This window comes from Xyrauchen texanus, chromosome 37, assembly GCF_025860055.1.
Source record: "Xyrauchen texanus isolate HMW12.3.18 chromosome 37, RBS_HiC_50CHRs, whole genome shotgun sequence".
NCBI classification, from domain to species: domain Eukaryota; kingdom Metazoa; phylum Chordata; class Actinopteri; order Cypriniformes; family Catostomidae; genus Xyrauchen; species Xyrauchen texanus.
Genome location: NC_068312.1, coordinates 24,228,230 through 24,256,156, shown reverse-complemented (window position 1 = coordinate 24,256,156; position 27,927 = coordinate 24,228,230). Strand labels below are relative to the sequence as shown.

At 39.8% G+C, this 27,927-nt stretch overlaps 1 protein-coding gene across 1 annotated transcript in view; it reads left to right on the top strand.

The window, feature by feature from the left end:
- LOC127630855 (copine-5-like) overlaps positions 1–10,518 on the top strand; it is a 117,872-nt gene extending 107,354 nt beyond the window's left edge. The window contains exons 15-20 of the mRNA XM_052108688.1: positions 295–476; positions 2,456–2,583; positions 3,919–4,021; positions 8,847–8,904; positions 9,526–9,599; positions 10,058–10,518. Coding sequence (XP_051964648.1) covers positions 295–476; positions 2,456–2,583; positions 3,919–4,021; positions 8,847–8,904; positions 9,526–9,599; positions 10,058–10,246 — 734 coding nt within the window. The 3' untranslated portion in view covers positions 10,247–10,518. The remainder of the gene's footprint in view (positions 1–294; positions 477–2,455; positions 2,584–3,918; positions 4,022–8,846; positions 8,905–9,525; positions 9,600–10,057) is intronic.
- Positions 10,519–27,927: the final 17,409 nt, after the last annotated feature.

The window sequence follows — 27,927 nt, the reverse complement described above, 5'->3', positions numbered from 1 at the left end:
AAGCAAAAACTAAATCTGTCAGCCGGACATTTATATGGATTCATAAATCCAAGGGACTAACCAATAAATGTAACCTAGGTTTAATGTATAAAAATAAAATATATTTTGAGACATTTTGCATCCTAAAATGTGGACATTTCTGTAGAATGACCCTTTCATGGATTTGTTCTCCATCCTGTTTACAATGCACACAGCACTGTTATATCTCATAAATGGGGTGGCAGCAGATGGCGGACAGGTCTAAATTAGATTTTGCCTTAATTTATGATCTCTTGCTTTATCTCTAAACTCCAGGGAACCCTTCTCAGTCCACCTCCCTCCACTACATGAACCCGTATCAGATGAACGCATATGCCATGGCTTTGAAGGCTGTTGGCGAGATCATTCAGGACTATGACAGTGACAAGATGTTTCCAGCATTGGGCTTCGGAGCCAAGCTTCCTCCTGATGGCAGGGTTTCCCATGAATTTCCCCTGGTACCTGTTCCTCAATATGATAGATTATGTGGATTTCACAGTCAGCTGGCGCACATCCAGAGCAATTTCTGTTCAAGTCCTATGTGTGTGCCTCATGCAGAATATTTTTCTGACACTCTGGCTGGAAGTGAATAGTGTTGCAGTCTACTATTCGTGAAATTCTCTCTCTCTCTCTCTCTCTCTCTCTCTCTCTCTCTCTCTCTCTCTCTCTCTCGCTGTGTGTGTGTGTGTGTGTGTGTGTGTGTGTTTTCAGTAAAACTGTGTTGTTTTTTACTATTTATTTAGTTGTTTGTGCAGATGTTGAGTATATGTTTATGATATTGTAATTAGTAATGCATGGTTAGATTGTTGCATAATGTGTAAATAAGGCTCTCTTGACACCTTTACTAATTAACTTTACCCAAGTATTCATGATGTGTATGTGTCAAACACTCCTCCTTCCCATCCCTGTTTTTCCCTTCTTTAGCTCATTTGGGATGAAACTTTGAATCATTCCTCTTGATTATGGTTTTGTTCAAGTATTGTTGCTTCACTTCCAGAATCTTTGAATATTGCTGTTTTTCAAGCATGAATGTTTATCTAATGATAATGCTGAAAATATTCTGAGCACCATAAAGGCGCCTTCACACTAGAGAAAGCTCTGATGCAGTTTTTGACTAACAGGAATGCATATTATTCCTTTTGGGGAAGTTTGAAATCGAGCAGGAACACAGCAAATTGGATTTCTGAAATAAATTCTCAAAGGTCAAGTGTGTGATGCAGCCAACGTAAAACATTTTCAACATTTGGTCACGAGGGTAGGCCCCCTAAAAAACAATGCATGCGCTAGATTTTTTTATATTCAAATGCATAATGGGAAAAACCTTGATATATGTGAATTTTACCTTGGCTGTGAAATGCTAAACAAAATAACAGATCTAAAAGCACAACACAAATACAAAAACAAAATAACAATTCAGAGACACGACAACAAATCTTAAAAGACAATGGCAAAACTGAAAACAAAACAACAAATAAGAAACACAACAGTACGCTAGTTAAAACGGAAAGGGTAGGTATCATAGCGTCTCACCTGAATGGCTTTGTGGATGATACTTTGCCCTTTCTTCACGATTGGTTCACTGGTTATTTCAAAATCCCGGTGAAAATCTCACTGACTGAAAAATATAATAATTTGGAGTGGTTTTGTCACTGAGTAAAAGAGTAATGGGAGACTTTAGAATACAGAGAACAAAAACAGCAAGCGGGATAAAGTTAGTTTAAGTTTCCATATTCACTTATGGTGTGTCCACGTCCACAAACTGCGCTAAAATGTTGGTGGTGTTGACACTTCGCTAAACCCTACCTTAAAAGTGCTTCTGACCAATGCTGTCTTAGAAATCGTTGCCCTAGAGCCATTACTCTGACAAGTGTTTTGCTATTTTCCAATGAGAGCCTCTTGAAGTAATGTGTGTTTTAGTACTTGTAAGTGGGATTTTTTCAAAATAATTAAAACATTTTTTTATTGTAAAACACATTGATTTTATCTTTTGTTTTTAAGTTTGCAGTTGTGTTTGATGTTTTGTTATGTTGTTTTGCACTTCATGGCCACCGTAGAATTATTTTCAAAAGACAAATCAGCAAATCAGATTTTAAGGAATGTTCAGGGTTCAATACAACTAAGCTCAATCTAGACCATCTGTGGCATAATGTTGATTACCACAAAAAATTATTTAAACATCACTCGTTTATTAAAAAAAATACAATAAAAATAAAATAGATATATGTATATATATATGCAGATACAATAAGGCACTTACTATGAAGTGAATGGGGCTATGTTAAAAATGCTCTCTGCTTCAGAAGTATAGCCACAAGATCAACATTATGCCAAATGCTGACAACTGAGTTTAACATGTATTGAACCCTGAACATTCCTTTAATAGTGGATATAAAGTGTTTGTAATGTTAGTGATTGATCTCTGATGATTCTCTTGAAGAACGGTAATGTAGATAACCCATACTGCAATGGGATGGAGGGCATTCTGGAGGCTTACCACCAGAGTCTAAAGACTGTCCAGCTATACGGACCCACCAATTTTGCTCCTGTCATCAACAGTGTAGCAAGGTGAGCAAAAATGCAAAAACACACAAAATTAGCAGTTTACACCAGAACTGCGACAGAAAAATAGCCTTGAGTAAACCAGTCCAAAGAGACAATAAGGAGACAGTGTGCAGAACACATAGGAAGAGAAAAACCTCACATCTTCAGCCAGGGATATAGGACTAAGACACTCCGTTCTTGCTTCTGATGGGCCTGCACAGGCAAAATTGAGTACTTGAGTATCGGAAAACTATTAAAAAGGCCCAACGAGAGCTTATTAATGCTTTTTTTTCTCTCAAAGTCTTATGCTCTTACTATTAAGAGGTGCTACTACTTCTGTGTGCATATTTTCAAACTGCTCAGGTGCTGATGAATTGCTCATGTGATTGATTAAACTGATGGTCAACCAAGGCCAACTGATTTAACAGGCACCAAATGTGCATTTCCTGTTGTGTGGACCTCAGAGAGGCCAGATCTCCTGTCATAAATTCTGTAAAACATTTTGCATCACATAGAGTATTATGGAATTTAGCTGTGGGAGATTCCAGAGCATATATATATATATATCCTGAATACTAAGTGTTCAATGATGATGCTTTCATTATTCTACCACAGTGTTGAAACATTGTTGGCATGGGTGAGAAACAGATCAATATTTAATCCCTTTTTAACTAAAAATTCTCCAACCTGCTCAGTCAATTGCCACTTTCACATTCACATTCACATTCTTCTTGTATTTTTGGTGATTAACATTCTCTGTGCATATCGCCCCCTACTGGGCAGGGAGAAGAATTTCTAGCAAAAATTTACTTAAGTTTTGCCACCCACATATCATATCACTTATAAATACATGGATTAAAACACTGGAGTCATAGTGATTACTTTTATAAATTAATAATGCTTTTATGTACTTTTTGAATCATCAACATTTTGGCACACATTCACATGCATTGTATTGACCTACAGAGCTAAAATATTATTCTAAAAATCATAATTTGTGTTCTGCAGAAAAATAATACACATCTGGGGATAATTTCATTTTTGGGTGAACTATCCAATTAAGTTTACTCAATTGTTAATTTTGGTAATTTAGCACCAATTAGAAATGATCAAATGTCTCTGATCAAAAGTCTCTGACATAGAGTCCAAGTCAAGTGTTTAGTCTCAAACCAGTATGACTTACTTACTTTATTCTGTGGAACTCAAAATTAGATGTTTGGCATAATGAACTATCCATATAAGTACAACCCATTTCCATCTCTGGTACCAGGCAGTCATACAAGTAGCATTTTCTGCTAATATGTTTGTGTGACATGCTAATATGAAAAAGTGGCTGTTTGTTTGTGTCTGCACATTCAGGTATGCTGCGGCAGTTCAAGACGGTTCTCAGTATTTCGTACTTCTCATAATCACAGATGGTGTGATATCAGATATGGCTCACACCAAAGAAGCCATCGTCAGTGTGAGTTATATCTTTGGGCTTCTCTCTCTCTCTCTCTTTCTATTTTAATAAAAAAAAAAAACTGTTAACTTTGCTATACACTGGTGCAAAGTGCCCCAAATACCAGGAATTTGGGGTCTTCCAGTGGTCCTCTCCACAACTAGAGGGATTCATCCATCAGACTGGCACTAGTTACCCAGCAGACTGGATTTAAAGGGAATTTGCGACTGTTTAGTCAGATTATTAGAACAGCCACACCTTCCTTTTAAGATCTTGCCTGCTGCTCTGTCTCTCCGCACCCTCTTCTTCACCTTCTACCTGTGATGCTGTTGATACTGAGTGTGATGTAACATGCTCTGTAAACTTTCATTCACATGGTAATGTGATAATTGAGAGTTTTTTCTGTCTGTCTTCAGTCTTCAAATGTTATTGAACCACTGAATCAACCGTTGATTAGGCTGCTTTGCAAATTTCTCTCTTATACTTCTGCTGTTGGTCTTTTTGATATGATTAGATAAAAGTCAGCACTTTGATGTGCTCTCTCACACACTGTCACACTGCTATTCAGTGCACTCTCAGCAATTTTACCACTCATATATTTAGAGTAACTTAAGCAAAAATGGGTTTTCAACGGGCTTAATTGTCATTCTGGCTTTTATTGTCACTAATTTAGATCATAGCAGTTTGTACAAAAGGTTTAGTGACTACACATCTCTAGAAACTAGCTTATTCTGCATGCATGTCTTATTATTCTACATTTTAAGGAATAGTTCATCTAAAAATTTTATTTGACAATTAGTTACTTGTTCCATAACTTTGTGCTACTATTTTGTCTGTAGAATTCAAAATGAGAATTCTTATGCAGATCTTGAATTGACCTTGTCTGTTAAGCTCCAAAAATGGCTAATAATATTGATAATAATAATTTTAAAAAAACATTAAAGGAATGGTTCACCCTAAAATTTCAATTCTCTAATTATTTACTCACCCTCATGCCATCCCATATGTGTATGACTTTCTTTCTTCAGCAAAACACTAACAAAGATTTTTAGAAAAATATCTCATCTCTGTAAGTCCATACAATGCAACTGAATTAGATCAGACATTTGTAACACCAAAAATCACATAGAGGAAACATAAAAGTAACCCACAAGACTCAGTGTTTAAATCCATATATTCAGAAGCAATATAATAGGTGTGGGTGAGAAACAGAACAATATAAGTCATTCTTCTCTAAATCTCCACTTTAACTTTCACTTTCAGTTGTGAAAGTATAACCAAAAAGGCAAAACATTTGACTTTCAGATGTAAAGTGAAAGTGGAGATTTAGAGTAAAAAAGGACATACATATTATTCTGTTTCTCTCCCACACCTATATCGCTACTGAAGATATACCATAGGTTTAACCACTGGAGTCTTATGGATTACTTTTATGTTTTTTTTAAATATAATTTTACAGCTACAAAGGTGTTATCACCATTCACTTGCATTGTATGGACCTACAGAGCTGAGATATTCTTAAAAAAATCTGTGCTTGTGTTCTGCTGAAGAAAGAAAGTCATACACACCTGGAATGGCATTTGTGGGTGCTATAATCCAAGGCTTCTGAATTCATGTTTTTTAAGGAACAGAAAAAAAATTCAATTGTTATTTACTCATGAACTATTCCTTTAAAGCTGGTATAACTAATCTTTCAAAATCCTTAAAGGACTGCAGACTTTTTATATTCAATGATATCAGCAAATGTGAGCATGCTCATGCAGTGACTGAGAATCTAAGAATATATTAAAGCCAGGCAGGATATTTGGCTATGTGGACATTAAGAGAACACTGTAATTCCCAGAGTTTGTTATAGGCTTGCTGTAACTGTCACTTCACATAATGCTTAGTAATCTGCATTTATTGCAATACTGAGACAGATGTTTGTTAGAATAAGTCAGGAAATGAGAAGAGAAAGGAAGCAACCAAGTGAACTAGAGATTGTAAGAGAGTTGATCACTTAAATTAAAGACCTAAAGGAAATAGAGTAGTGAATTTATGAATTGTTTGTGAAATGTGTTTTTTCCTTCCCAGCTCTGTCTTGCAGTGCATGACCATCTCTGTCCCCATGAGCATTTCCGGAAATACTGACCTACTTCCAACCTCATAAATATGTTTTTATAATCCTTGCCCATTGGCGCCAAGCACTCTATGTACTGTCTGCACAATATATATACTGGCAGAAGTATTTTTTACTGCAGGTCCACTGAATTTCTGCATCATTAGTATAGGATAATGTGCAGTCAGCTTGACATTATTGCAAATTAAACCCTGACCAGGTGATCAGGAGCCCAATGCGAAGTGGATTTGCTGCTCATTAAATGGCTACTTAGTACAGAATAAACACATGGATATGAAATATTTTAGTTTAATTTATTTTGTATCTTACTTGTAGATTAGTGTGAAGAAAAAAATAGCTCAGTAAAATTTAGAAAATAATCAGGCAAGCAACAAGAAGACCACTGCAAATGTTTTATGCTCACCATAAATTAATTTGGAAGATCCTCTGAGGCCATTTTTACTTGATAAGCATTTTGAGTCTCAAGATGGTGCCAATCAGTTGTTCTAAAATTTAGTGTGAGAAGAGAGAAGCCGAAGAATGGTACCTGATACCAGTAGCAGCAGTGGCATGTTGCTTTGGACTACAGTCAAATACGTATTCAGTTTAGCCAAAAAATATTGGCCCTTAATGCATCAACTGACCAATATGAATCAAATGTAATAAGAGTGGCGTAACAAGTGTTGATAATGCCCATAGAACAATTTTTTAGTATGTTTCACAATTTGGTTTCCTTTGTAAAGCTAAATGTAATCGAAGAAATTGATCCCTGAAACATAATAATTAATGATCTCAATCACTCATTTGGTTTGATTAGGTCTCTATGCACTACCTGTTTTGGTTTGTGTGTGTGTGTGTGTGCATGCATGCGTGCGTGAGTGTGTGTGTGTGTGTGAGTGCCTCTTTTTCATCTTGTGTGATGTGTTTGTGTGTGTGGCCCCTGGCGAAATTCCAATTCTAACTCCATTACAGCCCACAAACTTATCAGTGTGACTGAGAGTGTGTGTCCAGCCAGCTTTATTCAACAAATTATTCATTCCTCTTAACAGGCTTTCATGGGCACTCCAGGGAAATACTTAGAAAATGTAAACCCCCAGGATCCTGTAATAAATCTCTCATTATATGTTTGATATACTAAAGGTGTATTTCATTATAAGCTTTTCAGATTACATTTAATAGAAATCATAATCTTTTCTGTCTTTGTATTGTACGTTTGTACAGTGTATATTACTCTTATTTTATTAACACTGTGCTAGAATCATGTGTGATGTATTATATGCAATTAAATTTCATTTCTAATGACTGGGAATTTGCTTTTTGTTCTTTTTTTTTTAATTATTTTTTTTTTAAATCCTGTGGTTTTCTTGTTATCTGGTGTCACAAGTAAGCTGCCTCTGAGCAAGCTGAATACCAACTCACTCTTTACTTTCCTGATAAAGAGATTTGACCTGACAGTCAGGCATTATTTCAGGAACAGGGACAGCTAGCACAGGAGAGACAAAGTTGATCCAGGAGGGCCTGAATAATGCATGGCTTTTCACCACTCTCTGTAAGGGGAAAAAAATAATGTTATGCCAAAATATTCTTTTAGTTCAAAACCATCCAAGAATTGACAAAGTCTTGGTGTTTTTTTTTTTAAACCTGACAGGCTTGACATGTTCCAAAATTAATTTTCATGTGCTATCTATATCAACAGATGTTTGTTAAATGTATACACATGAATAGAAGTGTTATTTTGATTTAGCCAATATTATGTAAAATTAAGTGTAGTAAGGTGAATGTCACGAAAAGTCCTGGTCACATCCCAAAATTGTGACATTATTTTCAAGACAATTTGGCACATTTTCCTCCTATACTCTCAATACTGTAATGCATTCAGACATTTTATTTCTTCATTCCTTGATATTATTCTGTTGTTAATTACTATTGTGTAATTCTCATTCAAAGGTACACTTTACAATAATATTCCATTTGTTAACATTAGTCAGTGCATTAGGTATCATGAACAAACAATGGACAATATAATTGTTTTTAATAATAATTTTGATCTTAGTTAATGTTAGTTAATGCAAATACAATTGCTCATTGTTAGTTTATCTCAGTTTATACTGTATTAACTAATGTTAACAAATACTACTTTTGATTTTAATATATAAAATTAACATTAATCAAGATAAATAAATGCTGTAAAATTATGGTTCATTGGTAGTTAATGTTAACAAATGGAACCTTATTGTAAAGTGTTAACAATTCACATTACTGTAATTCACATGACTGTAATTCACATTATAGTATTTTATAGTAGTATGTATTTTATTTTTAGCATTACATTAACAAGAATGAGATTGTTTTGCATTACAGCAATAAAAGTAATCCAACTATGCAAAATAGAAAATACAAATTTAAAATGTGTATATATATGACTGGACATGTTCTTGACTGGTATTGAATCTGACTTGGATTATCTTTGAGTTTTTTTCAGCCTCTGTTTCTTTCATCTTAAAATGTCACATTTAAAACAACTGTATATGTATGGAATGATTTTACTTTAATTTTCTATTTATTTATTTTATTTTTATTTTTTTGTGAATATGCATATCTGTGTGCACTCTTTACTGCACAGTCCTGTGTTACATCTAGGATTAATCTAAGTCATTTGGAAAATAGACTTTCATGCATCATAAGGATGCCAAAGCATGTTCTTTTTTTAATAAGGTAGAATGTGTCTTCTTTGTTTCCTTTTCTCAGGCGGCTAAATTACCAATGTCCATCATTATTGTTGGAGTTGGCCAGGCAGAATTTGATGGTAAGAGTCAAGATTAATCTCTAATAAAATCATTATTTACTGTATCACGTTGTTCTTTAGTGGATTCTAAAGGTTTCCAGTCCACAACTAACAACTGCATGAAATAACTAAATTAAATAAAGCTAATATTAGCATGTTTACATAAGATTTTAAATTTGATTTAAGTAGTCCATATGACTAATGTCTGCTGAAGACATTTTTAGGGTTAGGAAATTTAAGTCATCATTCACTGATAATCTTCACTAAAAGCTAGTGCTGGTTTGGAACAACATGAGGGTGAATGATGACAGAATTTTCACTTTTGGTTAATGGATGCCTTTAAAACAAGTTAACTTCACAGTTTCCACTCATGTAAAGTGAAGTTTCTGGATGAAAAGTTACCTAATCGGGAAGGTTTAGGGTCTTAGACTGATAAGCAGATGTCAAACTGCAGGATCATCACTGAGCTTGCAGCTGTTGAATGTAATTAGCATCTTCCACCATCTGCTATTAGTAATTGTGTTCAGTCTTTCATGATGTTCCAGCAAAGAGGAAAATGTGGGTGTCATGAGCTGGGGGGAAAGGTTCCAGATTGAGTTTTATAAGCTGAAGGGCAGATAACATGATCATCTCATTTTCTAGCTATGGTAGAGCTGGATGGTGACGATGTAAGAATATCCTCCAGAGGAAAGCTGGCAGAGAGGGACATTGTACAGGTACATATTTCTCAATGTTTGCCAAAGACTTTCAACATTCAACAATGCTTTTTTTGTCTGGTTATTTTGAAGATCTATGTGCGAGGGCTATCAGTCAACCTTTGCAAGCACAGGAAACATTCATAGCCAAAATATTTATGTATCTAAGTAATGTCAATGTAAAAGTAAATGTATGAGGACAAGTTTCTGAATAACTTTTGGTGACCTACTTAAACAGGCATCTCAGATGTAGAGCACACTCCAACATCACAAATGGTTAAAATGGGTGTGCTGTACTGAGGGGGAAAAAAGAAGCAAAAGCCTTCAACAACCTATAAATAGTTTTTTTGTGAACAAGCCAGGCTTTTGTTACATTGTTTACATACAATTTCAGTTTACAATAAAAAAACAAGACAATGAGTCAGAGAATAAATTAAGACCTGTAACTGACTACTTTTACATCTTGGCTGTGCCTGCAGTTTGTACCATTCAGAGACTACATGGACCGGACAGGGAACCATGTACTTAGCATGGCACGGCTTGCCAAGGATGTCCTGGCCGAGATCCCGGACCAATTGATCTTATACATGAAGTCAAAGGGCATCAAACCCAACCAGACACCACCAGACTACAGCCCATCTGGGCTCAGCCCAACCTCCACCATATGAGTTTGCCCTGCCTGCACTGGACTACAGAAAACAGGCAGTAACTGCTTATGTCACCTCCAATTTGGATCTCATTCAAATCCAACACAAATTATTCAGTATGCCTTTACCTGCTGTTTTGAATCTCGTATACTGGAGAAATGCAAAACTCGTTGGCCTTTGGAAAGAAAAAGATGATTCTTATGGGCTTATTTCTCACATGATTTCTTCCCAAATTAGCCAAAAATAAAACACAGATTTATTCATGTAAATCTGGATCAATATCATTCAGAGTCTGACTGCACTGGATATATGGAGGAGATCTCCACAAGCAACGGCAATTATCATCTTATTTTAATATCTCAACATCAATAACACAACAAAAGTTGATTCATGTGTGTCAGAATGAGGACTAGGGGAGTATTCCTCTATAATAATTTTATAGTCATCAGAGCAGGAAAACATTAAAGTTGTTAGGAAGTATGATAAAAATATTTGTGGAGCTATTTTAAGTGGTTTATTGTTTTAAATATTAGAGTGGTAATCTATGTAGTGGAATGGTTCGGTTTGCTTTTAAAATTTGGAGTTTGTGTTATGTTGTCTTTTATTTTTCCACAGGGTTTTGGGCAAAGTCTTTTTAGTACAAAGTAATAATTCCCATTGTGGTTTCCCATTTCTTTTTAGAGCTGTGAGAAACAAGATATTTTCTATTGTAAGGCATGAAATCCCGGTAAAACCAGTTGTACAGCACAGAAATACATTGTATTAATTGTATTTACATGCTCTTGATGAAATCAATTGGAAAATAATCCATTGATAGAGTTTAAAAGTGGTTTAGAGTTGAGCTTTTTGGATACAAGTCTAAGAGAAGCACAAATATTTTCTTAATACTGTACAATTTTTAAACAATGTGAAATAGACACAGGTCACAGATTCAGTCATTACTCACACAGTACACAGACTGAAATTTCGGGCTCAAACAGCTCCAAAAGAGTCTCCAGCATGGTTTAATTTGCCCCTCTGATCCCTAAAAGGAATAGTTCACCCAAAAATAAAAATGTGTTGATAATTTACTCACCCTCAGTCTATCCAATATGTATATGACATTCATCCAATGCAAGTGAATGGACACCCATTTTTGATGCTCCAAAACGTCATGGTTACTGTTGTAACCTCTGTTCCCCGATGGAAGGAATGAGACATTGTGTTGATTGTAGTGACACAAGGGGTCTCTTCTGCGAACCTCGCTTACCTCTGAACTTGAACTTGAGAAAATGCTAGTGTCAAGTTGGCAGACAGAATTTGTATGCCCCGCCCCGGACATACGGGTATAAAGGGAGCAGGCGAGCGAATGCCAGACAGGTTTTCACTGAGGAGCCGAGAATATGGTTACGGCGCATTACAGTGGCAGGGATAGTGACGTGGCAAGGGGAACACAACGTCTCGTTCCTTCCATCGGGGAACGGAGGTTACAACAGTAACCATGATGTTCCCCTTCTCTCACTCACTCGATGTTGTGTCGATTGTAGTGACACAAGGGGTCCCACTTAAAAACGGCATGCACAACCCCATGTTACGTGGCTGCCGAGCCAGGTGCAAGCAGGCTGTTGAGTGCTAGAAGCAGCTGGGTCGGCTGCACGTAACCCTCCCCAACGCCCCCAATAAAAGGCGTCATATACCGCTCTTAGGTTACCCGTACGGAAACAGGCGACATGACTTGCATGGGAGCCAGCCGGGCCTTTTCTCCCTATATGTTTCTCATCATAGAGTTAAAAGTGGCTGGGGCTATCTTAACGCTATAGATGCGTCGGGGAAGGCATCCTTTCCTGTTCCTATTCTTTCAGGGAGATAAGGCCCTGCGGGGACCACAACCTCCCCAAACTGGGGGGAGCAAACTTGTGGTTAATACACATGGCGGTTGTCAAGCCACCCGTGCGGTGGTAGATCCTGCCTGACAAGGGAGGAGTTGCTGCAGACACGGCAACCGGGGGGCAGCGAGGACTGCCCCAGGGAGACACGGGTCCTGCCAGTGGGGGGACCGTAGCACGGAAATACATCACAGGGAGTTGCCTGAAGTGGGAACTATGCCTGTGCAGCCCAAGCCCAACACGGAGCACTCGATTCGTGGTGGGTCTGGCGGCGAATTCCCCCGCTGAATCTGCGGCCAGAGGGTTTGGGAGGAAGAGCATCCAGGAAGCAAGAGCTTGCTGGCTCACCTGGGAAAGAAGGCGCACTGGATCACCTTGGTGAAGGGCACAATGTGCAAGTGGAACACCCGGTCGGTTGTTCCGTATTACCGAGTTATACCGGCTCGGACCTATCAAAACAAGGCACGAGACTGACTCAACCCAGAGGTTGTAAAACCTAGCAAAGGTGTTGGGTGTTGCCCAACCCGCCGCTCTGCAGATGTCTGCTAAGGAGGTGATGTGGGCCAGTGCCCAAGAGGATGCCACACTTCTCGTAGAGTGTGCTCGAACCCGCAAGGGGGGCACGGACTGTGTGTGATAGGCTAGGGAAATAGTGTCAACAACCCAATGAGCTAACATCTGTTTGGAGATGGCATTTCCTTTCCGCCGTCCGCCAAAGCAGACAAAGAGCTGCTCAGAGCATCTAGAGCCCTGCATGCGGTCCAGATGGGTACGCAAAGCATGTACCGAACACAGCAACGAAGAGGCTGGGTCTGCCTCCTCCCGGGCCAGCTTCGCATGCAGGTTCACAACCTAAACCCTGATGGGGGGTCGTAGGAACCTTGGGCACGTAGCCCAGTTGTGGTCTTAGGATATGGTGAGCATCTGCCAGACCGAACTCCAGGCAAGTGTCGCTGACAGAGAATACTTGCAGGTCCCCCTCTTGATGGAAGTGAGCGCGGTCAGGAGGGCCGTCTTCAAGGAGAGGGCTTTGAGCTAGACTGAATCAAGCTGCTCGAAGGGGGGTCTCTGAAGGCCACTGAGAGATCCCAGGAGGGGAACAGCCTTGGCCGGGAAGGGTTCTTCTGACGCACAAGTGGAGAGAAATCGACCGCACCCAGGAACTACACAGCGGCGGAAGGGCATCTTTAAAAAGACGCGTCCTGAAAAGAACTTTCAACGCTCGCTTATGTATGTTGCTCTTTTACCAGAATCAATCTCTTATAGAGGAAAATAAACTCCTTCAGAAATGTCAACTCTTTTATAAGAGAAGCGCTGTCGAAGCACCCAGGGGCAGAGTCTGCATGGTGCGCAGAGAGCAGAAGCCGCTGGAATGCGCCATCAGATCCAACAGCAAGCTCTCTTGCAGAGGTTGGTGAAGCAGTCGTGTGTCACACAGCTCACTGATCACACAACCGTTCTGCTCCGAAGAAAAAATCTGTCTGGCATTCGCTCGCCCGCTCCCTTTATACCCGTATGTCTGGGGCGGGGCATGCAAATTCTGTCTGCCAACTTGACATTGGCCTTTTCTCAAGTTCAAGTTCAGAGGTACACAAGGCTCTCAGAAGAGACCCCTTGTGTCACTTCAATCGACAAAACTTCGAGTGAGTGACAGAAGGGGAAGCATATTTAGGCAGCATCAAAGTAATCCACATGACTCCATCGATTAAATAATGTCTTCTGTAGTTAATCAATATGTTTGTGTGAAAAACAAATCACTAATTAAAATGTTTTTAACTTTAAATCTGTGCTTCCACCAGCTATCTGTAGCTGTTTGAATTGACCTAACTCTCATGAGAAGTACGTTCCTCTGTAGTAAACAGAGCAGAACTTCTGAATTCTCACGTGAAAGCACCAACGTGATGACGTCACGCGACAGTGACGTGAGGCCTTCAGTGTTTACAGGAAGCTATTTTTTTTAAAGTTAATAGTTTTAATTAGCGATACGTTTTTCACACAAAAGTATCGATTCACTGGAGTCATGAGGATTACTTTGATACTGACCTACTAAATATTCCTTTTGGACCGTCAAAAATTGGTGACCATTCACTTGCATTGGGTGAAGCTAAAAATCTGGGATACTTTCCTAAAAATCTTAAATCCTATTCTGATGAAGAAAGAAGGTCATATAAATCTTGGAAGGCCTGAAGGTGAGTACATTATCAGCGAATTTTCATTTTTGGGTGAACTATTCCGTTAATGCTCTGAAGCCAGTATATCTAGATATTCTGCTGCAGGACTTTGGATGCACACAGACCTTCAGGGAAGAAGAGTGAGATGCTTCACTGCTCACTGATAGCATATAGATTATTGGAGATGAGGCAACGAGAGAGAGGGGGGTTGTCTGTTGTTTTTCTCATAGTAGCAGTTGAGGTTCTACTAATGACTCACCTGGTGCCCATGTCCAGCCATGCTGAACCTTTGCCCTTACATTCTCTGCATTCTCACTTTTGAAAACACTTTTCTATTATTCAGTTTGACGGGTATTATTTGGATTGCTTCAAAAGATGAAAAACATTGCATGCAACTTGAAGAAAATGCATTGCCAGGAGTGCAAACATAATGCTGTTTTGGATATTATAGCCATGGAAATGATGGCATTGGCATAGTAATCAAAAACAGTTAATTGAAATACTGGCCTTACATATGTTTACATTAAGGAATTATTCACCTTGTGCTATTGCAAAAACTATAGTTCTAACTATATATCTTACTAATAGGGTACTGACGGCTGTGCATGTTAATTTCAAATGTGTTTTGGTAAAGAAAGTTAGTCATACATGCCTGGGATATCATGAGGGTGAGTAAATGAAGAGAGAATTGTTATTTTTAGGTGAACTATCCCTTTAAATTTGGAAAATCTGCTGCCAAGTAATTAGATAATGTGTTGGAGTTCATCTCTGTTTACCTGAGTCATTAGCACCCTTGGCTGAGTTACTGAGAACTAAGAAATCCATCAATCAATTAGGAAGCGAAGATTAGGTCTGACAAAGGAAGAATTGGGTGAAAGTGTTTGTTTGAGTGTTAACAGATATATTGATTCTAAAGGCTTATTTACTCTTTGGATAACAATTGGAGATTGTTAATGAATAGTTAATAACTAATAGCCCAGGGAAGCTAACAGTTATTTTAATGTTAAGGGGACCTTGTTGCCAAGTGTCTTAATATAAGTACAGAGAAGATTTTTCCCTTCATTCTGTAAAATTTTGAATCTTTTTTCTTTTCGTCCCAAGACGTAACTGAAATGTAATTATGGTTTTAATAAAATTTTAGGACACACCCACGCAAATCCACACTAGTCTGACTTATTGTTTTCCAAAGTGTTGTAATGGAGAGTATTTTTTGAACCACTTAATTTTTTCATAAAGGATACACTATTCTAGTGTGAATGTGAAGTGAAAACATAGCGAAATCAATGTGTTTTCAAACTAAAATATATTAGTGTGGACATTGCCTTATTTTCTCTGTTGAAATTGGAACAGGCCACTGTTAATATATTTCTATCTACAACTAGATTTACATTTTGAACTTGATATTGTGAACAGTTAAAAATGGTCCTTTGGAACTGTAGAGAAACTACTTTTTAACTAACAAAATGTTATAGACACCCCCCAATAATGATTTTGTTCTTTTGCTGAAATTCTTAAAGGGTTAGTTCACCCAAAAATTATAATGCATGATTTCCCAAATGTTTATGACTTTCTTCAACAGAACACATTTAAAGAAAAGTACAAACATATCAGTATCAGTAGGCCCTAAAAATGCAAGTAGATGGTGATCAGAATCTCTGTTTACCTGAGTCATTAGCACCCTTGGCCGAGTTACTGAGAACAAAGTGATCCATCAATCAATTAGGAAGCGAAGATTAGGTCTGACAAAGACAGAATTGGGTGAAAGTGCTTGTTTGAGTGTGTTAACAGGTATATTGATTTTAAAGGCTTATTTACTCTTCATTGGAGATTGTTAATGAATTGTTAATAACTAATAGCCCAGGGAAGCTATTAGTTCTTTTAATGTTAAGGGAACCTTGTTGCCAAGTGTCTTAACATCAGTACAGAGAATATTTCTTGTTTTGCCCCATGTTTTTCTTTTATAGGGGCTTTTTACTGTGATATTTCTGGGTTACAGAAATAACCCTGGAATTTGTACTTGCATAAACATAAACTTCTTAAATCCTACTTAATATTCATCAAGTTATGCTGCTAGGTGGCTTGTAAAACCAGAGAACAAATTACAGGCAGCCTGAAATACATGTATACACATATCACTATCCAGAGAATTCTAATGGATTAATTTTATGGTGTAATGGTAGCCAGGTGGTAGGTAGCTGTGCAGTGTGTAATCCTCACTCTCCTAGCGACTGATGCCAAAGGCTGTAGCCTTTAGCACGCCTGCCTCCCATGCTGGAGATGCCGGTTCATATCCTGTTTGGAGCATGCCCAGTAACAGTGGTGCCGTGACCTGGATAGGAGTGGGGTTTGGGGGGTGAGTGTAATGGTTGCCAGCTGGTAGGTAGTTGTGAGGTGTGTAAACCTCACTCCCCTGGCCTCAAGAGGGGCACTAGCGACTTATGCTAGATGCTTTTAGCCTCCACGTTAGCGCCCCTACCTCCCATGTCGGAGACGCCGGTTCGAATCCCATTCAGATCGGGTCGAGCTGGACTGGTTACAGTGGTGCTGTTATCTGTATAGGAGTGAGGTTTAGGGGGGTGAGTGTAAAGGCTACATCCTCTAGCGTCAAGCGCTAGTGCATCTCTTGAGGCCAGGAGAGTGAGGTTTACACACTGCACAGCTACCTACCAGCTGCCATTACAATGGCATAGTGTAAATTTAGCAAATCATATTTTATTTCTCCCACTATAGCAAAGCCAATATATATAGTCATATATTCGTTCAGAACATTATTGCAAAATGAGAGATCAAAGTTAGACTGGAAATGACAAATAGTAGGTGTAAATTTGCTGAAAATTTAACCTTGTGCAGTGCGAACGTTCCCTTCGTGGAAATGCATGATTGTGCCAAAATGGCTGGCAGGTTCAGTGAAATCTTCTTTGTCCTCGTGACCTGTTGCTCTGCATTAAGCTTCGATTGCTTGTGTCATCCTTCTTTTAATGTACTTGAATGCAAAGCATGACACATTCCATCATTGCAGGATTCATTTTCATTATCTCTTTTTCTCTTCATCTTTATCTCAGTCGATATGCATGGTAAGCTATTTCCAAACCGAACATAGAACATTGCTGTTGTCATTCCCATGGTGTGTGATATTTGTAATGGATTGCCTTGAAATTACAATGAATAAAACAATGCCAACACTTTTTGAGAAGATTGAAGAGAGGTTCTTTTTTTTTGTTTGCATGAGTTTCTTCTTCATGAATAATCCATCAGAAACAGTCTATTGCAAACTGAAGCAGCCTTTAATGGGAGAGCAGAGACATTTTCTCATTAATTCATGTTAGATGCCTCAGTTGTCCCCTCCAGAGACAGGTGGGCATTTACATAAGTATATTCACTGTACGTCCTCTAGGTTTGTCACATCCATTCTGAGTGATTAGTCACTCTATTCTCTCCATGCGACTGATTGCTGTTACAGTGGCTATGTGGTGTATATAGGTGTAGTTTCCTCTCCTCAAACAGTGAAAGCAGCAATAAATGTCATTAGCTAGTCATCCATTGGATCTATATAGTAGATCATTATATAGTATTTACTAGCTTGTTGCTAAATGCAAAATGATTATTTGTGTTTAGACTGAAATGGAGGTGACTACAACAGGCCATCTTGATACAATAAAAAAGTAAGGATTGGGTATAATTTCAGCTAACTGACAATGGTTACCAATAGAAACTGCACGTACTGTCCAGACTTGTCATGTAATCACAGTATGCCAAACAGCAATGAAAAATTTTAGACACTTTGCAGTGAATTTCCTGTCCAATCAGTGCACTCCCTGGGGCTAGCTGGTGTTTCCTCCTTCAAGAGCCTTTCCCGCATTTGGTGACGTTCACCTCTGAAACATCAGCTCCATCACCTGAAGAGAGAGAGAGGGAGAGAGATAACTGATACTGAATTTATTGGTTTTCTCTAGTGAAGAAATGCATGGACTAAATTGCCATCCTGCATCTTGAGTCCTTCAGCTATTCCATAATTAGTGGAACCCTTTGAAATCAAAATATATTTTTCACGGTTACCAAAGGAGATGGAGACTGATTGATAGTCCCTTCAAAGACCAGTGTTTAAGCCCATCAGATTGAGTACTAATGGCAAATTAATTTCAGAAATTGCTGTGAAGAAACAGCACAAAGCACTTTTCTTTGGCAGCTTGACTCATCATATCATTCTAACAGAAAAAAAAGTGAAAAGTCTGGACAATGTTTCTTTTTTAAAGAACAGATCCAAAGCAAAACAGACCTACAGGCTGTTCTGACTTAGTGTGTTTTCTAACTGTTTTTTTGCACAGCGGACAATCTAATATCTTTAAAATACCATAGAGTTTTATTGGAGCAATGAAAAAGACTGTGACAAGCAGGAGGACGTGGCCGTGCCGTGACTGTGCATGCCCAGCCCCCAAACTGGCTAATCAGCAGTTGAGGTGGATAGTTTCAGCGAGATCCGGCAGTTCGGGAGAGAGAGAGCTACAGACAGCTGCACCTATTCCTTTCCTCAGATGATTAGCCCGATAGGGGGCCGGGCGTGCATAGTCATGGCCCGGCCCCACCCTCCTCCTTGTAACAAAGACCTTTAAATTGTTTATGTTCTCGTAATGGAGCGCAACAGCGCCGTCCTACTTTTTCAGCTGTTAGGGTTACGGAAGTATATTCTGGAAGTTGGCTGCGGTACACTGATTGGTGAATTTTCTGCTGGACCATAGGTAGTTGTTCACCAGGAATTCTGCTATTAAAAACAATGTTTAAACAATGATGTCAAAATAACGAAGACTAATGGCTTCAACGGAAGCATGCACCATGGATGAACAACCTCTGAGCTTATAGTAGGTCTACCTTTAAAGGTTTATATGTGTAACGTAGTCTAATGGAAAAGAGGAGGCAAGAACCGGCTTGACAATATAAATTATATTTTAATAATAAACTTAAACAAAAGATGACAACAACACACAGACATGACGGACATGTCCGTAAACGATCTGTCTCTCCCGCACAATCCTCCGCAGTCGGCCTTTATCCCTCTCGGAGCCTTGATTAGCCTGATAAGGGACCGGATGCTTAGAATAACGACCCAGCCCCGCCCTCCGCCCTGTCACATTCCTCCATCGTTCTCTCAGGCAGGGGAGCCCCCGGCATGACGTACATCCCCCCATCTCTTTCCCTGGGGGAGGGCGTGCCCGAATCCCAGTCTGCCGGCAGGTCATCCCCGTCCACCTGGATGAGGGAGGGGACAAGGGGAGGGAAACAGAAATAATAAAAATGGGGGGGGGGGGTACTTCCTGTAACAGTGTAGTACTCCCCAAAAAAGGCCAACATGGAGCAGCAGTGAGAGAGTGAGAGGAGAGAGAGATGGACGACAGCTGCACCTCTCCGTGCGGATTGGAGGCAGTCCTCCAACCCCTGGCGGACGGAATGCCCTGCCGCGTTCTTGGGGAACAGAAGGGGTCTCCCCTGCACCCGGCAGCGGTTCACCCGCTCCAGGCGGTTGGCAGAGAGCCCCACCCCGTTTCAACGGCTGGTAGGGGACTCCTCCGCCCCTGGAAGCAGCCCTGACCGCTCCAGGAGGTCGGTTAGGAGCCCCTTCTCCCCTCGCAGTCAGCTGCCATCCTTAGCTTCCAGGTGGGGTGGACGGTAGTGGCGAGAACTCTACTACGGTGTTTCCCTCCTCCTTCCTGGATTTCGGCACCAGTGTAATGTAGTGGGGAACAGGCTTTGCCGGGGAGGATTCACTGAACTGCACATCTCTGAGGGTCTTCGGACCAGGAAGAACACCAATTTGTTAACAAGTGCCACTTTAGGGTGTAAAGTTGCCTGGTAGAGGGAGGTCTGGCTTGGTTTATTGTGTCTATGATGGCAGGTGGTTGGTCACTCAGATCTTCCATGTCCATCCAGGGGCCAGACGTGGAAGTTCCAGAAGTCTGGGCATGGATGCCAGATTGTGCCCCGTCACTGGGAATGAAGGTCCTTCCTCAGGGGAATTTGCCAGGGAGGTGCTATCGTGAGGAGTGTGAGATCCGAGAACCAAGTCAGAGTGGGCCAGTAAGGAGCCACTAAGGTGACCTGTCCTCGTCCTCCCTGATCTTGCACAGCACCAGTGCAAGAAGTCTCACTTGGGGAAATGCCTACTTGCGTCTGTTCCGAAAGGAGCCTCTGTCAGGGAGTACCAGAAAGGGCAGTGGGAATTGTCTTGGGAGGCAAAGAGATCTACCTGTGCCATGCCGAACCAGCCCCAAATATGCTGGACCACCTTGGGGTGGAGCCTCCACTCTCCACTGGGCGAGACCTGTCGCGACAGCACGTCCGCTGCCATATTTTGGTTGCCCGGAATAAATCGCCGCCTTTGCGATTTATGTTATCAAGACACGCTTGCCCTGGATCAGCGGGAGAAACCTCCGCAGGGCAAGGAATATAGCCAACAACTCTAGGCAGTTGATGTGCCAACGCAGCCGGGCCCTATCCAGGGCTGTGTGCCCATTGCACATGGTGCCCCAACCCCATTGAAAGGCATCTGTGGTGACCACAACACTTCTGGACACCTGTTGGGGGACTCCAGTCCGAAGAAAACAGAGGTCTGTCCAAGGGTTGAAAGTCTGACGGCAAGAAGGGGTGATTAACAAACGGTATGAGCTGTGTTGCCATGCCCATCTCGGGATTTGAGTCTGAAGCCAGTGCAGATGCATCAACCCGTGTGGCGCGGCCGAGGATGCCATATGCCCCAGGAGCCTCTGGAACTGTTTTTGAGGAACCGCTGTGCCGTGCTCGAAGAGAGCGAGGCACTTGAGCATCGAATGCGTTCACTCTTTTGTGAGACGTGCTGTCATTGAGACTGAGTCTAACTCCATGCCAAGAAAAGAGATAATCTGAACCGGGGCGAGCTTGCTCTTTTCCCAGTTTACCTGAAGCCATAGATGGCTGAGGTGCCTGAGCACCTGGTCCCAGTGAGTGCATAGTAACTCTCACGAGTGAGATAGAATGAGCCAGTCATCAAGGTAGTTGAGTATTCGGATGCCCACTTCCTGTAGCGGGGCAAGGGCTGCCTCTGTGACTTTCGTGAAGACGCAAGGGGACAGGGATGGCCAAAGGGGAGGACCTTGTACTGATATGCCTGGCTGTCGAACGCGAACCGTAGGAAGGGTCAGTGTCGAGGCAAGATGGAGACGTGCATTTACGCGTCCTTCAGGTCTACCGCCGTAAACCAATCTTAAAATGAATATCTTTTTCTGCTTGAGCATTTTGAACGGGAGTTTGTGTAAAGCCCGGTTGAGAACTCACAAGTCCTAGATTGGCCACAACCCACCACCTTTTTTGGGTACGATGAAGTAAGAGTAAAAACACGTCGGGAGGCAAAAGCACATCCCGAGGCTTGGGTGATGAGAAAAGACTCAAAGCACTTTCCTTGCTCCGCACCCGGGTTAGAGAATGAGGAAGAGGTCCTGGAGAAGCGTTTTCGGAACTCGTCAGCGCCGGACTGCCGGGGATGGGCAGCCGCGGGTCAGGATGCGAGGTGACTGGGTCCGGGGAACCGGGACTGTAGGATATTGATGCCAAGCCATCGCCCACCAGAGTGCCCACGCTGAGACCTTCGTGGCTTTTAGAGCGAGGTCGGTGGCAGAGTGCAGTTTCTCAAGCACATCGGGGTCGGGACTACCCAGGTGCAGTTCTTTAAGGGCCTTGGCTTGGTGGACCTGCAGGAGAGCCATGGCATGCAGGGCGGAGGTGGCCTGTCCGGAGGAGGCCTTGGAGGGGAGTAACGGGCGCTGCCCTGACCCAAGGACGTTCAACGCCTGCTGTGTATTGCACTTTTGTGAGTGAAAATAAAACTCTTTCAGAAGAAAATACTCTTTTAGGAGAGAATACTCTTTCAGACAGAAGTGCTGTCGAAGTGCCCAGTGGCATGGACTGCGCAGATAGGGATAAAGTCACTGGTAATGCGCCATAGATCGTAGAACAGCAGTGCTTTGCCAACAGAGGTGAGTGGAACAGTAGTGAACTTCAGCTTGCTACTGCACAACCACTTTGCTCCGAAGAAAAATCTGACTGAATGACGCACGCCCGCTTCCCTTTACACCCGTATGTCCAGGGGCGGGACATGCAAATACTGTCTTCCAACTTTCTCATTGGCCTTTTCTCAAGTTCAGAGGTACGCAAGGCTCTCAAGAAAGACCCATTTTGTCACTACATTCTACACAACGTTGAGTGAGTGACAGAAAGGGAACAAAATAGCTTCTCACGTGACAAATAGACAACTCTCAAACTGATGCTCTCAGCTTCCTTTTGCCCATATATGGGCTGCCCTGTGAATTCATAGAATGATTGACAGGCAGAAAGTGCTTCAAAGACTTCTGATTGGTTATACAAATAATCTGACCATGGCCCACTGTCAGGCATTTGTCTGCTGTCTGTTTCCATTCCAGCAGAGAGGATGATCCCTCAATGAGAGATCTGGCTGAAGGGAAGACAGGTCCGAGGTAATCAACGTGCTGAAAACACTAATGCTCTCTGTCAATTTGCCGTAAGCCAGTCTGGCTTTCAAAACACAATACAAAAAAAAAAAAATTTAAAAGGCCCAAAATAGGAAATCATAGACATTTTTTTACAACTGCCATCTGAAATCTGGGACATCTGAAGACAAAAGAAATCAAAACATTTAAAGATGTGTTTCATTGCACCAGAGGCATTAACATTTTTTATTTTTTTATTTAGTGTGAATTAAAGCTTTGACATTTTGTAATACACGTACAGTACGTTTTAACAATACCTAACACTGTATCAAGAGAGCGAATCTTCTCAATAAAGGGCAACAGAGAAACAATAAAATATACATTTTCACACAACTCTATTCCAACAACAATTTATTAGTGATAGCCACATTCCAACAAAAAAGACAGTGAAGCAACAAAAAAGTAGTCCAAATGACCAAACTGCACCCAAACACACATGTATAACCATGACTCTCCCTCGCTTCCCTTTAGCTGTCTTGGCTCATATTGTATGGGGGCCCCCTGTCTGGGGAACATCAAAGATTTTGCAGTGGGGACAGGGACTGTTGGACTGCTCCATGCCCAATTTAAACCCCCAGCACCACAACAGCTTGGCTTAAACATAAAAGTCACTGCGTAAGATGGCCTATTTCAGGAGGAAGGCTCAAAATCACAGGGCTTTGATTCCAACAATACTCTGACTCAGAGAGTGAAGAACCGTATTATGCTTGGGGAGATGATGCTGTATCCTGCACAGCAGATGTGCTGATCAGAGACCAAAAGTAAGCTGTGATTTGAGATCAAACTGAGAGGGAAGTTTTCAGAGGAGTGGGGGTATCAGTATCCAACACATTTTCAACAGCATTTACCCTAGATTTTATATATCACACATTCTCACATCACTTCTGCTGGCTCAAGCTTTTTTCAAGTTTTACCTGGTTAACTTTAAGCAAAAAAAAAAAAAAAAAAGGTCAGAGTTCAGAGTAATTAGGATGATGTGGCACACCTAAGCTCTGATGTTTCTTGATATATTAAAAGCAAGTCTATGTTAACATTACAATGTTCTAGCTGGGTTGTCATGCGATCTCAATTGTGAAAGTGTTGTAAAAACATTAACCTAACAGTGACATAAGATTTGTTTGTCTCACTATATTGAATACTTTTTAAAATGCAGGACAGCATGGTTTTAATATTCTGGGACGGTCATCTATGTGTTTCAGATGAAGGAAAGAATTGTGGAAATTTAATAAACAATTGTTTAAAGGGATTTTTCTCCCAAAATGAAAATTCTGTCATCATTTATTTACTCACCCTTGTGTTGTTCCAAACTCATATGATTTCCTTTCTTTCATGGAACACAAGAGATGTTTGGCAGAATGTACAAAATGATCACATGGGAAGTAGAACAGGGTTGGGAGGGTTACTTTTGAAATGTGTTCCACTACAAATTACAGAATACTTGCTCTAAAATGTAATTTATAATGTATTTCTTTAGATTACTCAAGGTCAGTAACATATTCTAAATACTTTTGATTACTTCTTCAGCACTGGTAGAATTTTTCACTTTTTTTGACTCTCAAAACTCTGCCTGTACAGTGATTTAAATTGTAAATTTAGTGGAATGCAGTTACTTATATTTTGTATTTTAAATACGTAATCCATTACATGTATTCCGTTACTCCCCAACCCTGCTACAGAATGTTTCAGAACCTTGACATTGCCCCATTGTTGGTGATTTAAGTCTTTCTTAAGTAATTCATTCTGAAGTAATTCTTATGAACAAATTTTAAATATTTTTGTTTATATTAAATATTTTATTACAATGTTCAGGTATTACAGTATCCACAATGGCCTTGTAACACAAGTCACCTATAAACTATTTTCCTGTGATAACTTCCTCACTCACTCTCATTTGCCCATAGCTTTACTCTTATTCACCTCTATAATTTGCATACGCATATGGAGTTTTTTTTCCATTAGTCATTGTTCTAAAATGTCATAGATGGCAGGATAGAAAAGGATTAAATATATTTGAAATCAACACGGTCAAATAGTTTAAAATAAGTAGTAAAAAAAGAATAACATTATAATATTTGGAAACCACACAGCAAATACCAGCTGTTCCTGGAGGATGGGCCAGGAACATTTTAACAGGGGTTTTATTTAGTAAAGACCCTCTTTCTGCTTCAGTCTAAATGCCTTGCCCCTGTTTGACTCCCTACCGTTAGTGTCCAGCATAACCTAATGGGGTGCGCAAGCAAGCTATTAGATTTGTCCTGCTGCTCTGCTGTAGACCATGAGGGAATGCATCATTTATTTCCATTTGTCTTCTGCTGCTTCTATAGATTCAGGAAAGTCAGATTCTCTCTTTGGAGAAGGGTGGAGGGCTGCAGGGTTGATTGTCTCGAGGTGAGGCAGTTGCATTGGTGTGAGAAAACAGTGTAATATGTCTACAGCTGAGTGAGTCTCAGTGTATAAAAAGGTTGAGATGAAGATGAATGAAGCCAATCTGCAAGCAAGCTCAGTTCTTTTCTTAAATTCTTACTTCCTATTCACAAACCAACAAGGAGTGTTCACTAGAGTCAGACTGGTTGCTTAATGTAGGATTAAATGGATAGTTCACCCAAAAATGAAAATTCTGTCATTATTTACTCACACTCACATCGTTCCAGACACATATGACTTTCTTTCCTCTGCAGAACACAAAAGATATTTTAAGAATGTTGCAATCGCTGATTTTCATTCAGCAGCAGTGGATGTCAACATTAAAGCTTAAAAAAAGCACTCAAAGTTGTCTTAAAAGTAGGTTATGCAACATGTGCATCATATTACAAGTCTTCTGAAGGCATACAAACACTTTGTATGATGAACATACTGGAATTTAATTATCAACAGTCATTATTCACTCTCAAATCAAATCATTTAACTCATATATACAGAGACATATCAAATAAGGAGGCACATCTATAACATTAAACCTCACTGGTCACAAGACACACAAGAACCAATGAGGTTTTAATGAGTAGAACAACAGCAATTTTCCCTCTCTGATCAAAGCATTTTGTAATTATTCCAATCCAACACCATGCCAGTCTTTCCATTTTGCACTCACTGGTGAGAGAACCCCTACCCAAACCATAAATCTGGAAATCTGAGCACTTACACTGATTATTGTCACATTGCGAACAGATAAGTGGAGTAATACAAACAAACATCCTAGTGCTGTTATACTAAATACTAGCTCTCTTGAAACACCTCAAGGCATTTCACTTGAATCATGAAATAACAAACCCCAAAAAATGATGTCAATTTTTAATGTTATGACTATGCAGTCTGATGTTCAACCTTCCAATGATAACACAGAGGGATTGATTTACTCATTTAGGCAAATAGCTCTCTCTCACTGGCTGTAGTTGTGAGTCTGTTGATTCCCTGTGGTGGCTGAATAGGGGATGTTAGCCAGCTGATATATGGATGTTTGTGCTGGTTCAGCTCAGTTTAGAAAGCGTTTTAATGTGGATTTGGCCTCATCTAGAATGCAAACAGTCCCCCTAACACATCAAACCATTCATCCTTCATGAGGACAGTGAGTCCATGCAAACAAGAGGTGAAGTAAACATCCCTCCACTGGAACGGCTATAGGACAGCCTGGCTTAGTTGTGTATTTTCTAGCAGCCCCAATCACATACCCACAATCCCTCAATATGTGGATACAATGGTCAAATTGAGGCATTTGGAATGTTTAATCTTTCTAAATATGCAAGCCAGGCATTGACACAAGCTGGTGAATGCTAAATTACAAACCTCTGACATCTCTAAGGAATGATAGAAGTAAATTATACATTGATCCACTTTTATTTTGTTCTTTTCATTTTGTATTTGAAGCACTGGCATCAGTGACAGGGAAAAATTCTTATGGATAATCTGTTCAAACTGTGGAATGGATTAGCCCGAATTTTTGATGGGCTTTAAATTGATCCAACCCACTTGAAATGTCTCACTATAGTCAAATTATAATGTATCTATCTCCATTGACATTAGGCTGGTAGGGGTTGTGGCAATTTCAGATTCTGTGCACATCTGTGATGTATGATCATACAACAGATGTGAAGGCGACAATGCTAATCTAATGTCTGTGATAATCTAATCAGACTCTCAGTGTTGTAAATGTTCCCATCTACAGTAACAGAACTTTTGCCTGCAGAGGTTAAACTGCTTCTATTTCCATTTTAAGAGAAATCACAGCATTCCACTAATAGCTTTTGAATCTTAATGTGAAATAAGTAGAAATCTGCTATGCCCATTTACACTTGTGCATTTGGCAAATGCTTTAATTTAAAGTTATTTACAGTGAATTTTATTATTATGCAAGCTCATTTGAAATAAAATTCTCGATCTTGGCATTGCTAGCTGCACACTCTTATTATTTCATAAGAATCCCTAAAATCAATAGGATTATTTCTGAATAATTTTCCACATAATGCAGAAATAGTTGTTTGTTATGTGGCTTGGTTTGAGTTTTTGAGTACTAAAAAACACTGCCATCTTCTGGATATATCAAAATCCTACACGTCAAAAAGCCTAAACCCTTGTTTCTTCTGTTCTTTACAAATTAATTAGACTGCAATGTTAATAGCTTATAAAATCTTCAAAATCCTTCTGCTGAAAATATTATAACTTATATATATATATATATATATATATATATATATATATATATATATATATATATATATATATATATATATAAAACTTTCCTAAGAGTTAAATAGATTTATTATAATTAATAAATCAATACCATAAGCAAGCCAATTTTGTCCCAGCAGTACATTTATTTATTTTTTCTTTTCTGAAAACAACAGTGTTGCCACAAAAATGTGCTTAGTGATGCTACATATGAGAGTTAAGTCAAACTTAAGAATCAGTGTTCATGTGATGGGAAATAACCCCATCAGATTTAAACAGTTTTGGCTTGAAAGGCAGGAACACAAGCTTGCATGAAGAAAAAAAACACCTCACAATGTACAACACAATTAGTTATAGACACAGAAAATTATGGAGACATAACCACAATACTGTTGATTTTGAATTCTAGGCTAAAGGCTAAGGGCAAAAAAAATATCTTATACAGATGAGCAACTTATATCAGATTCTTT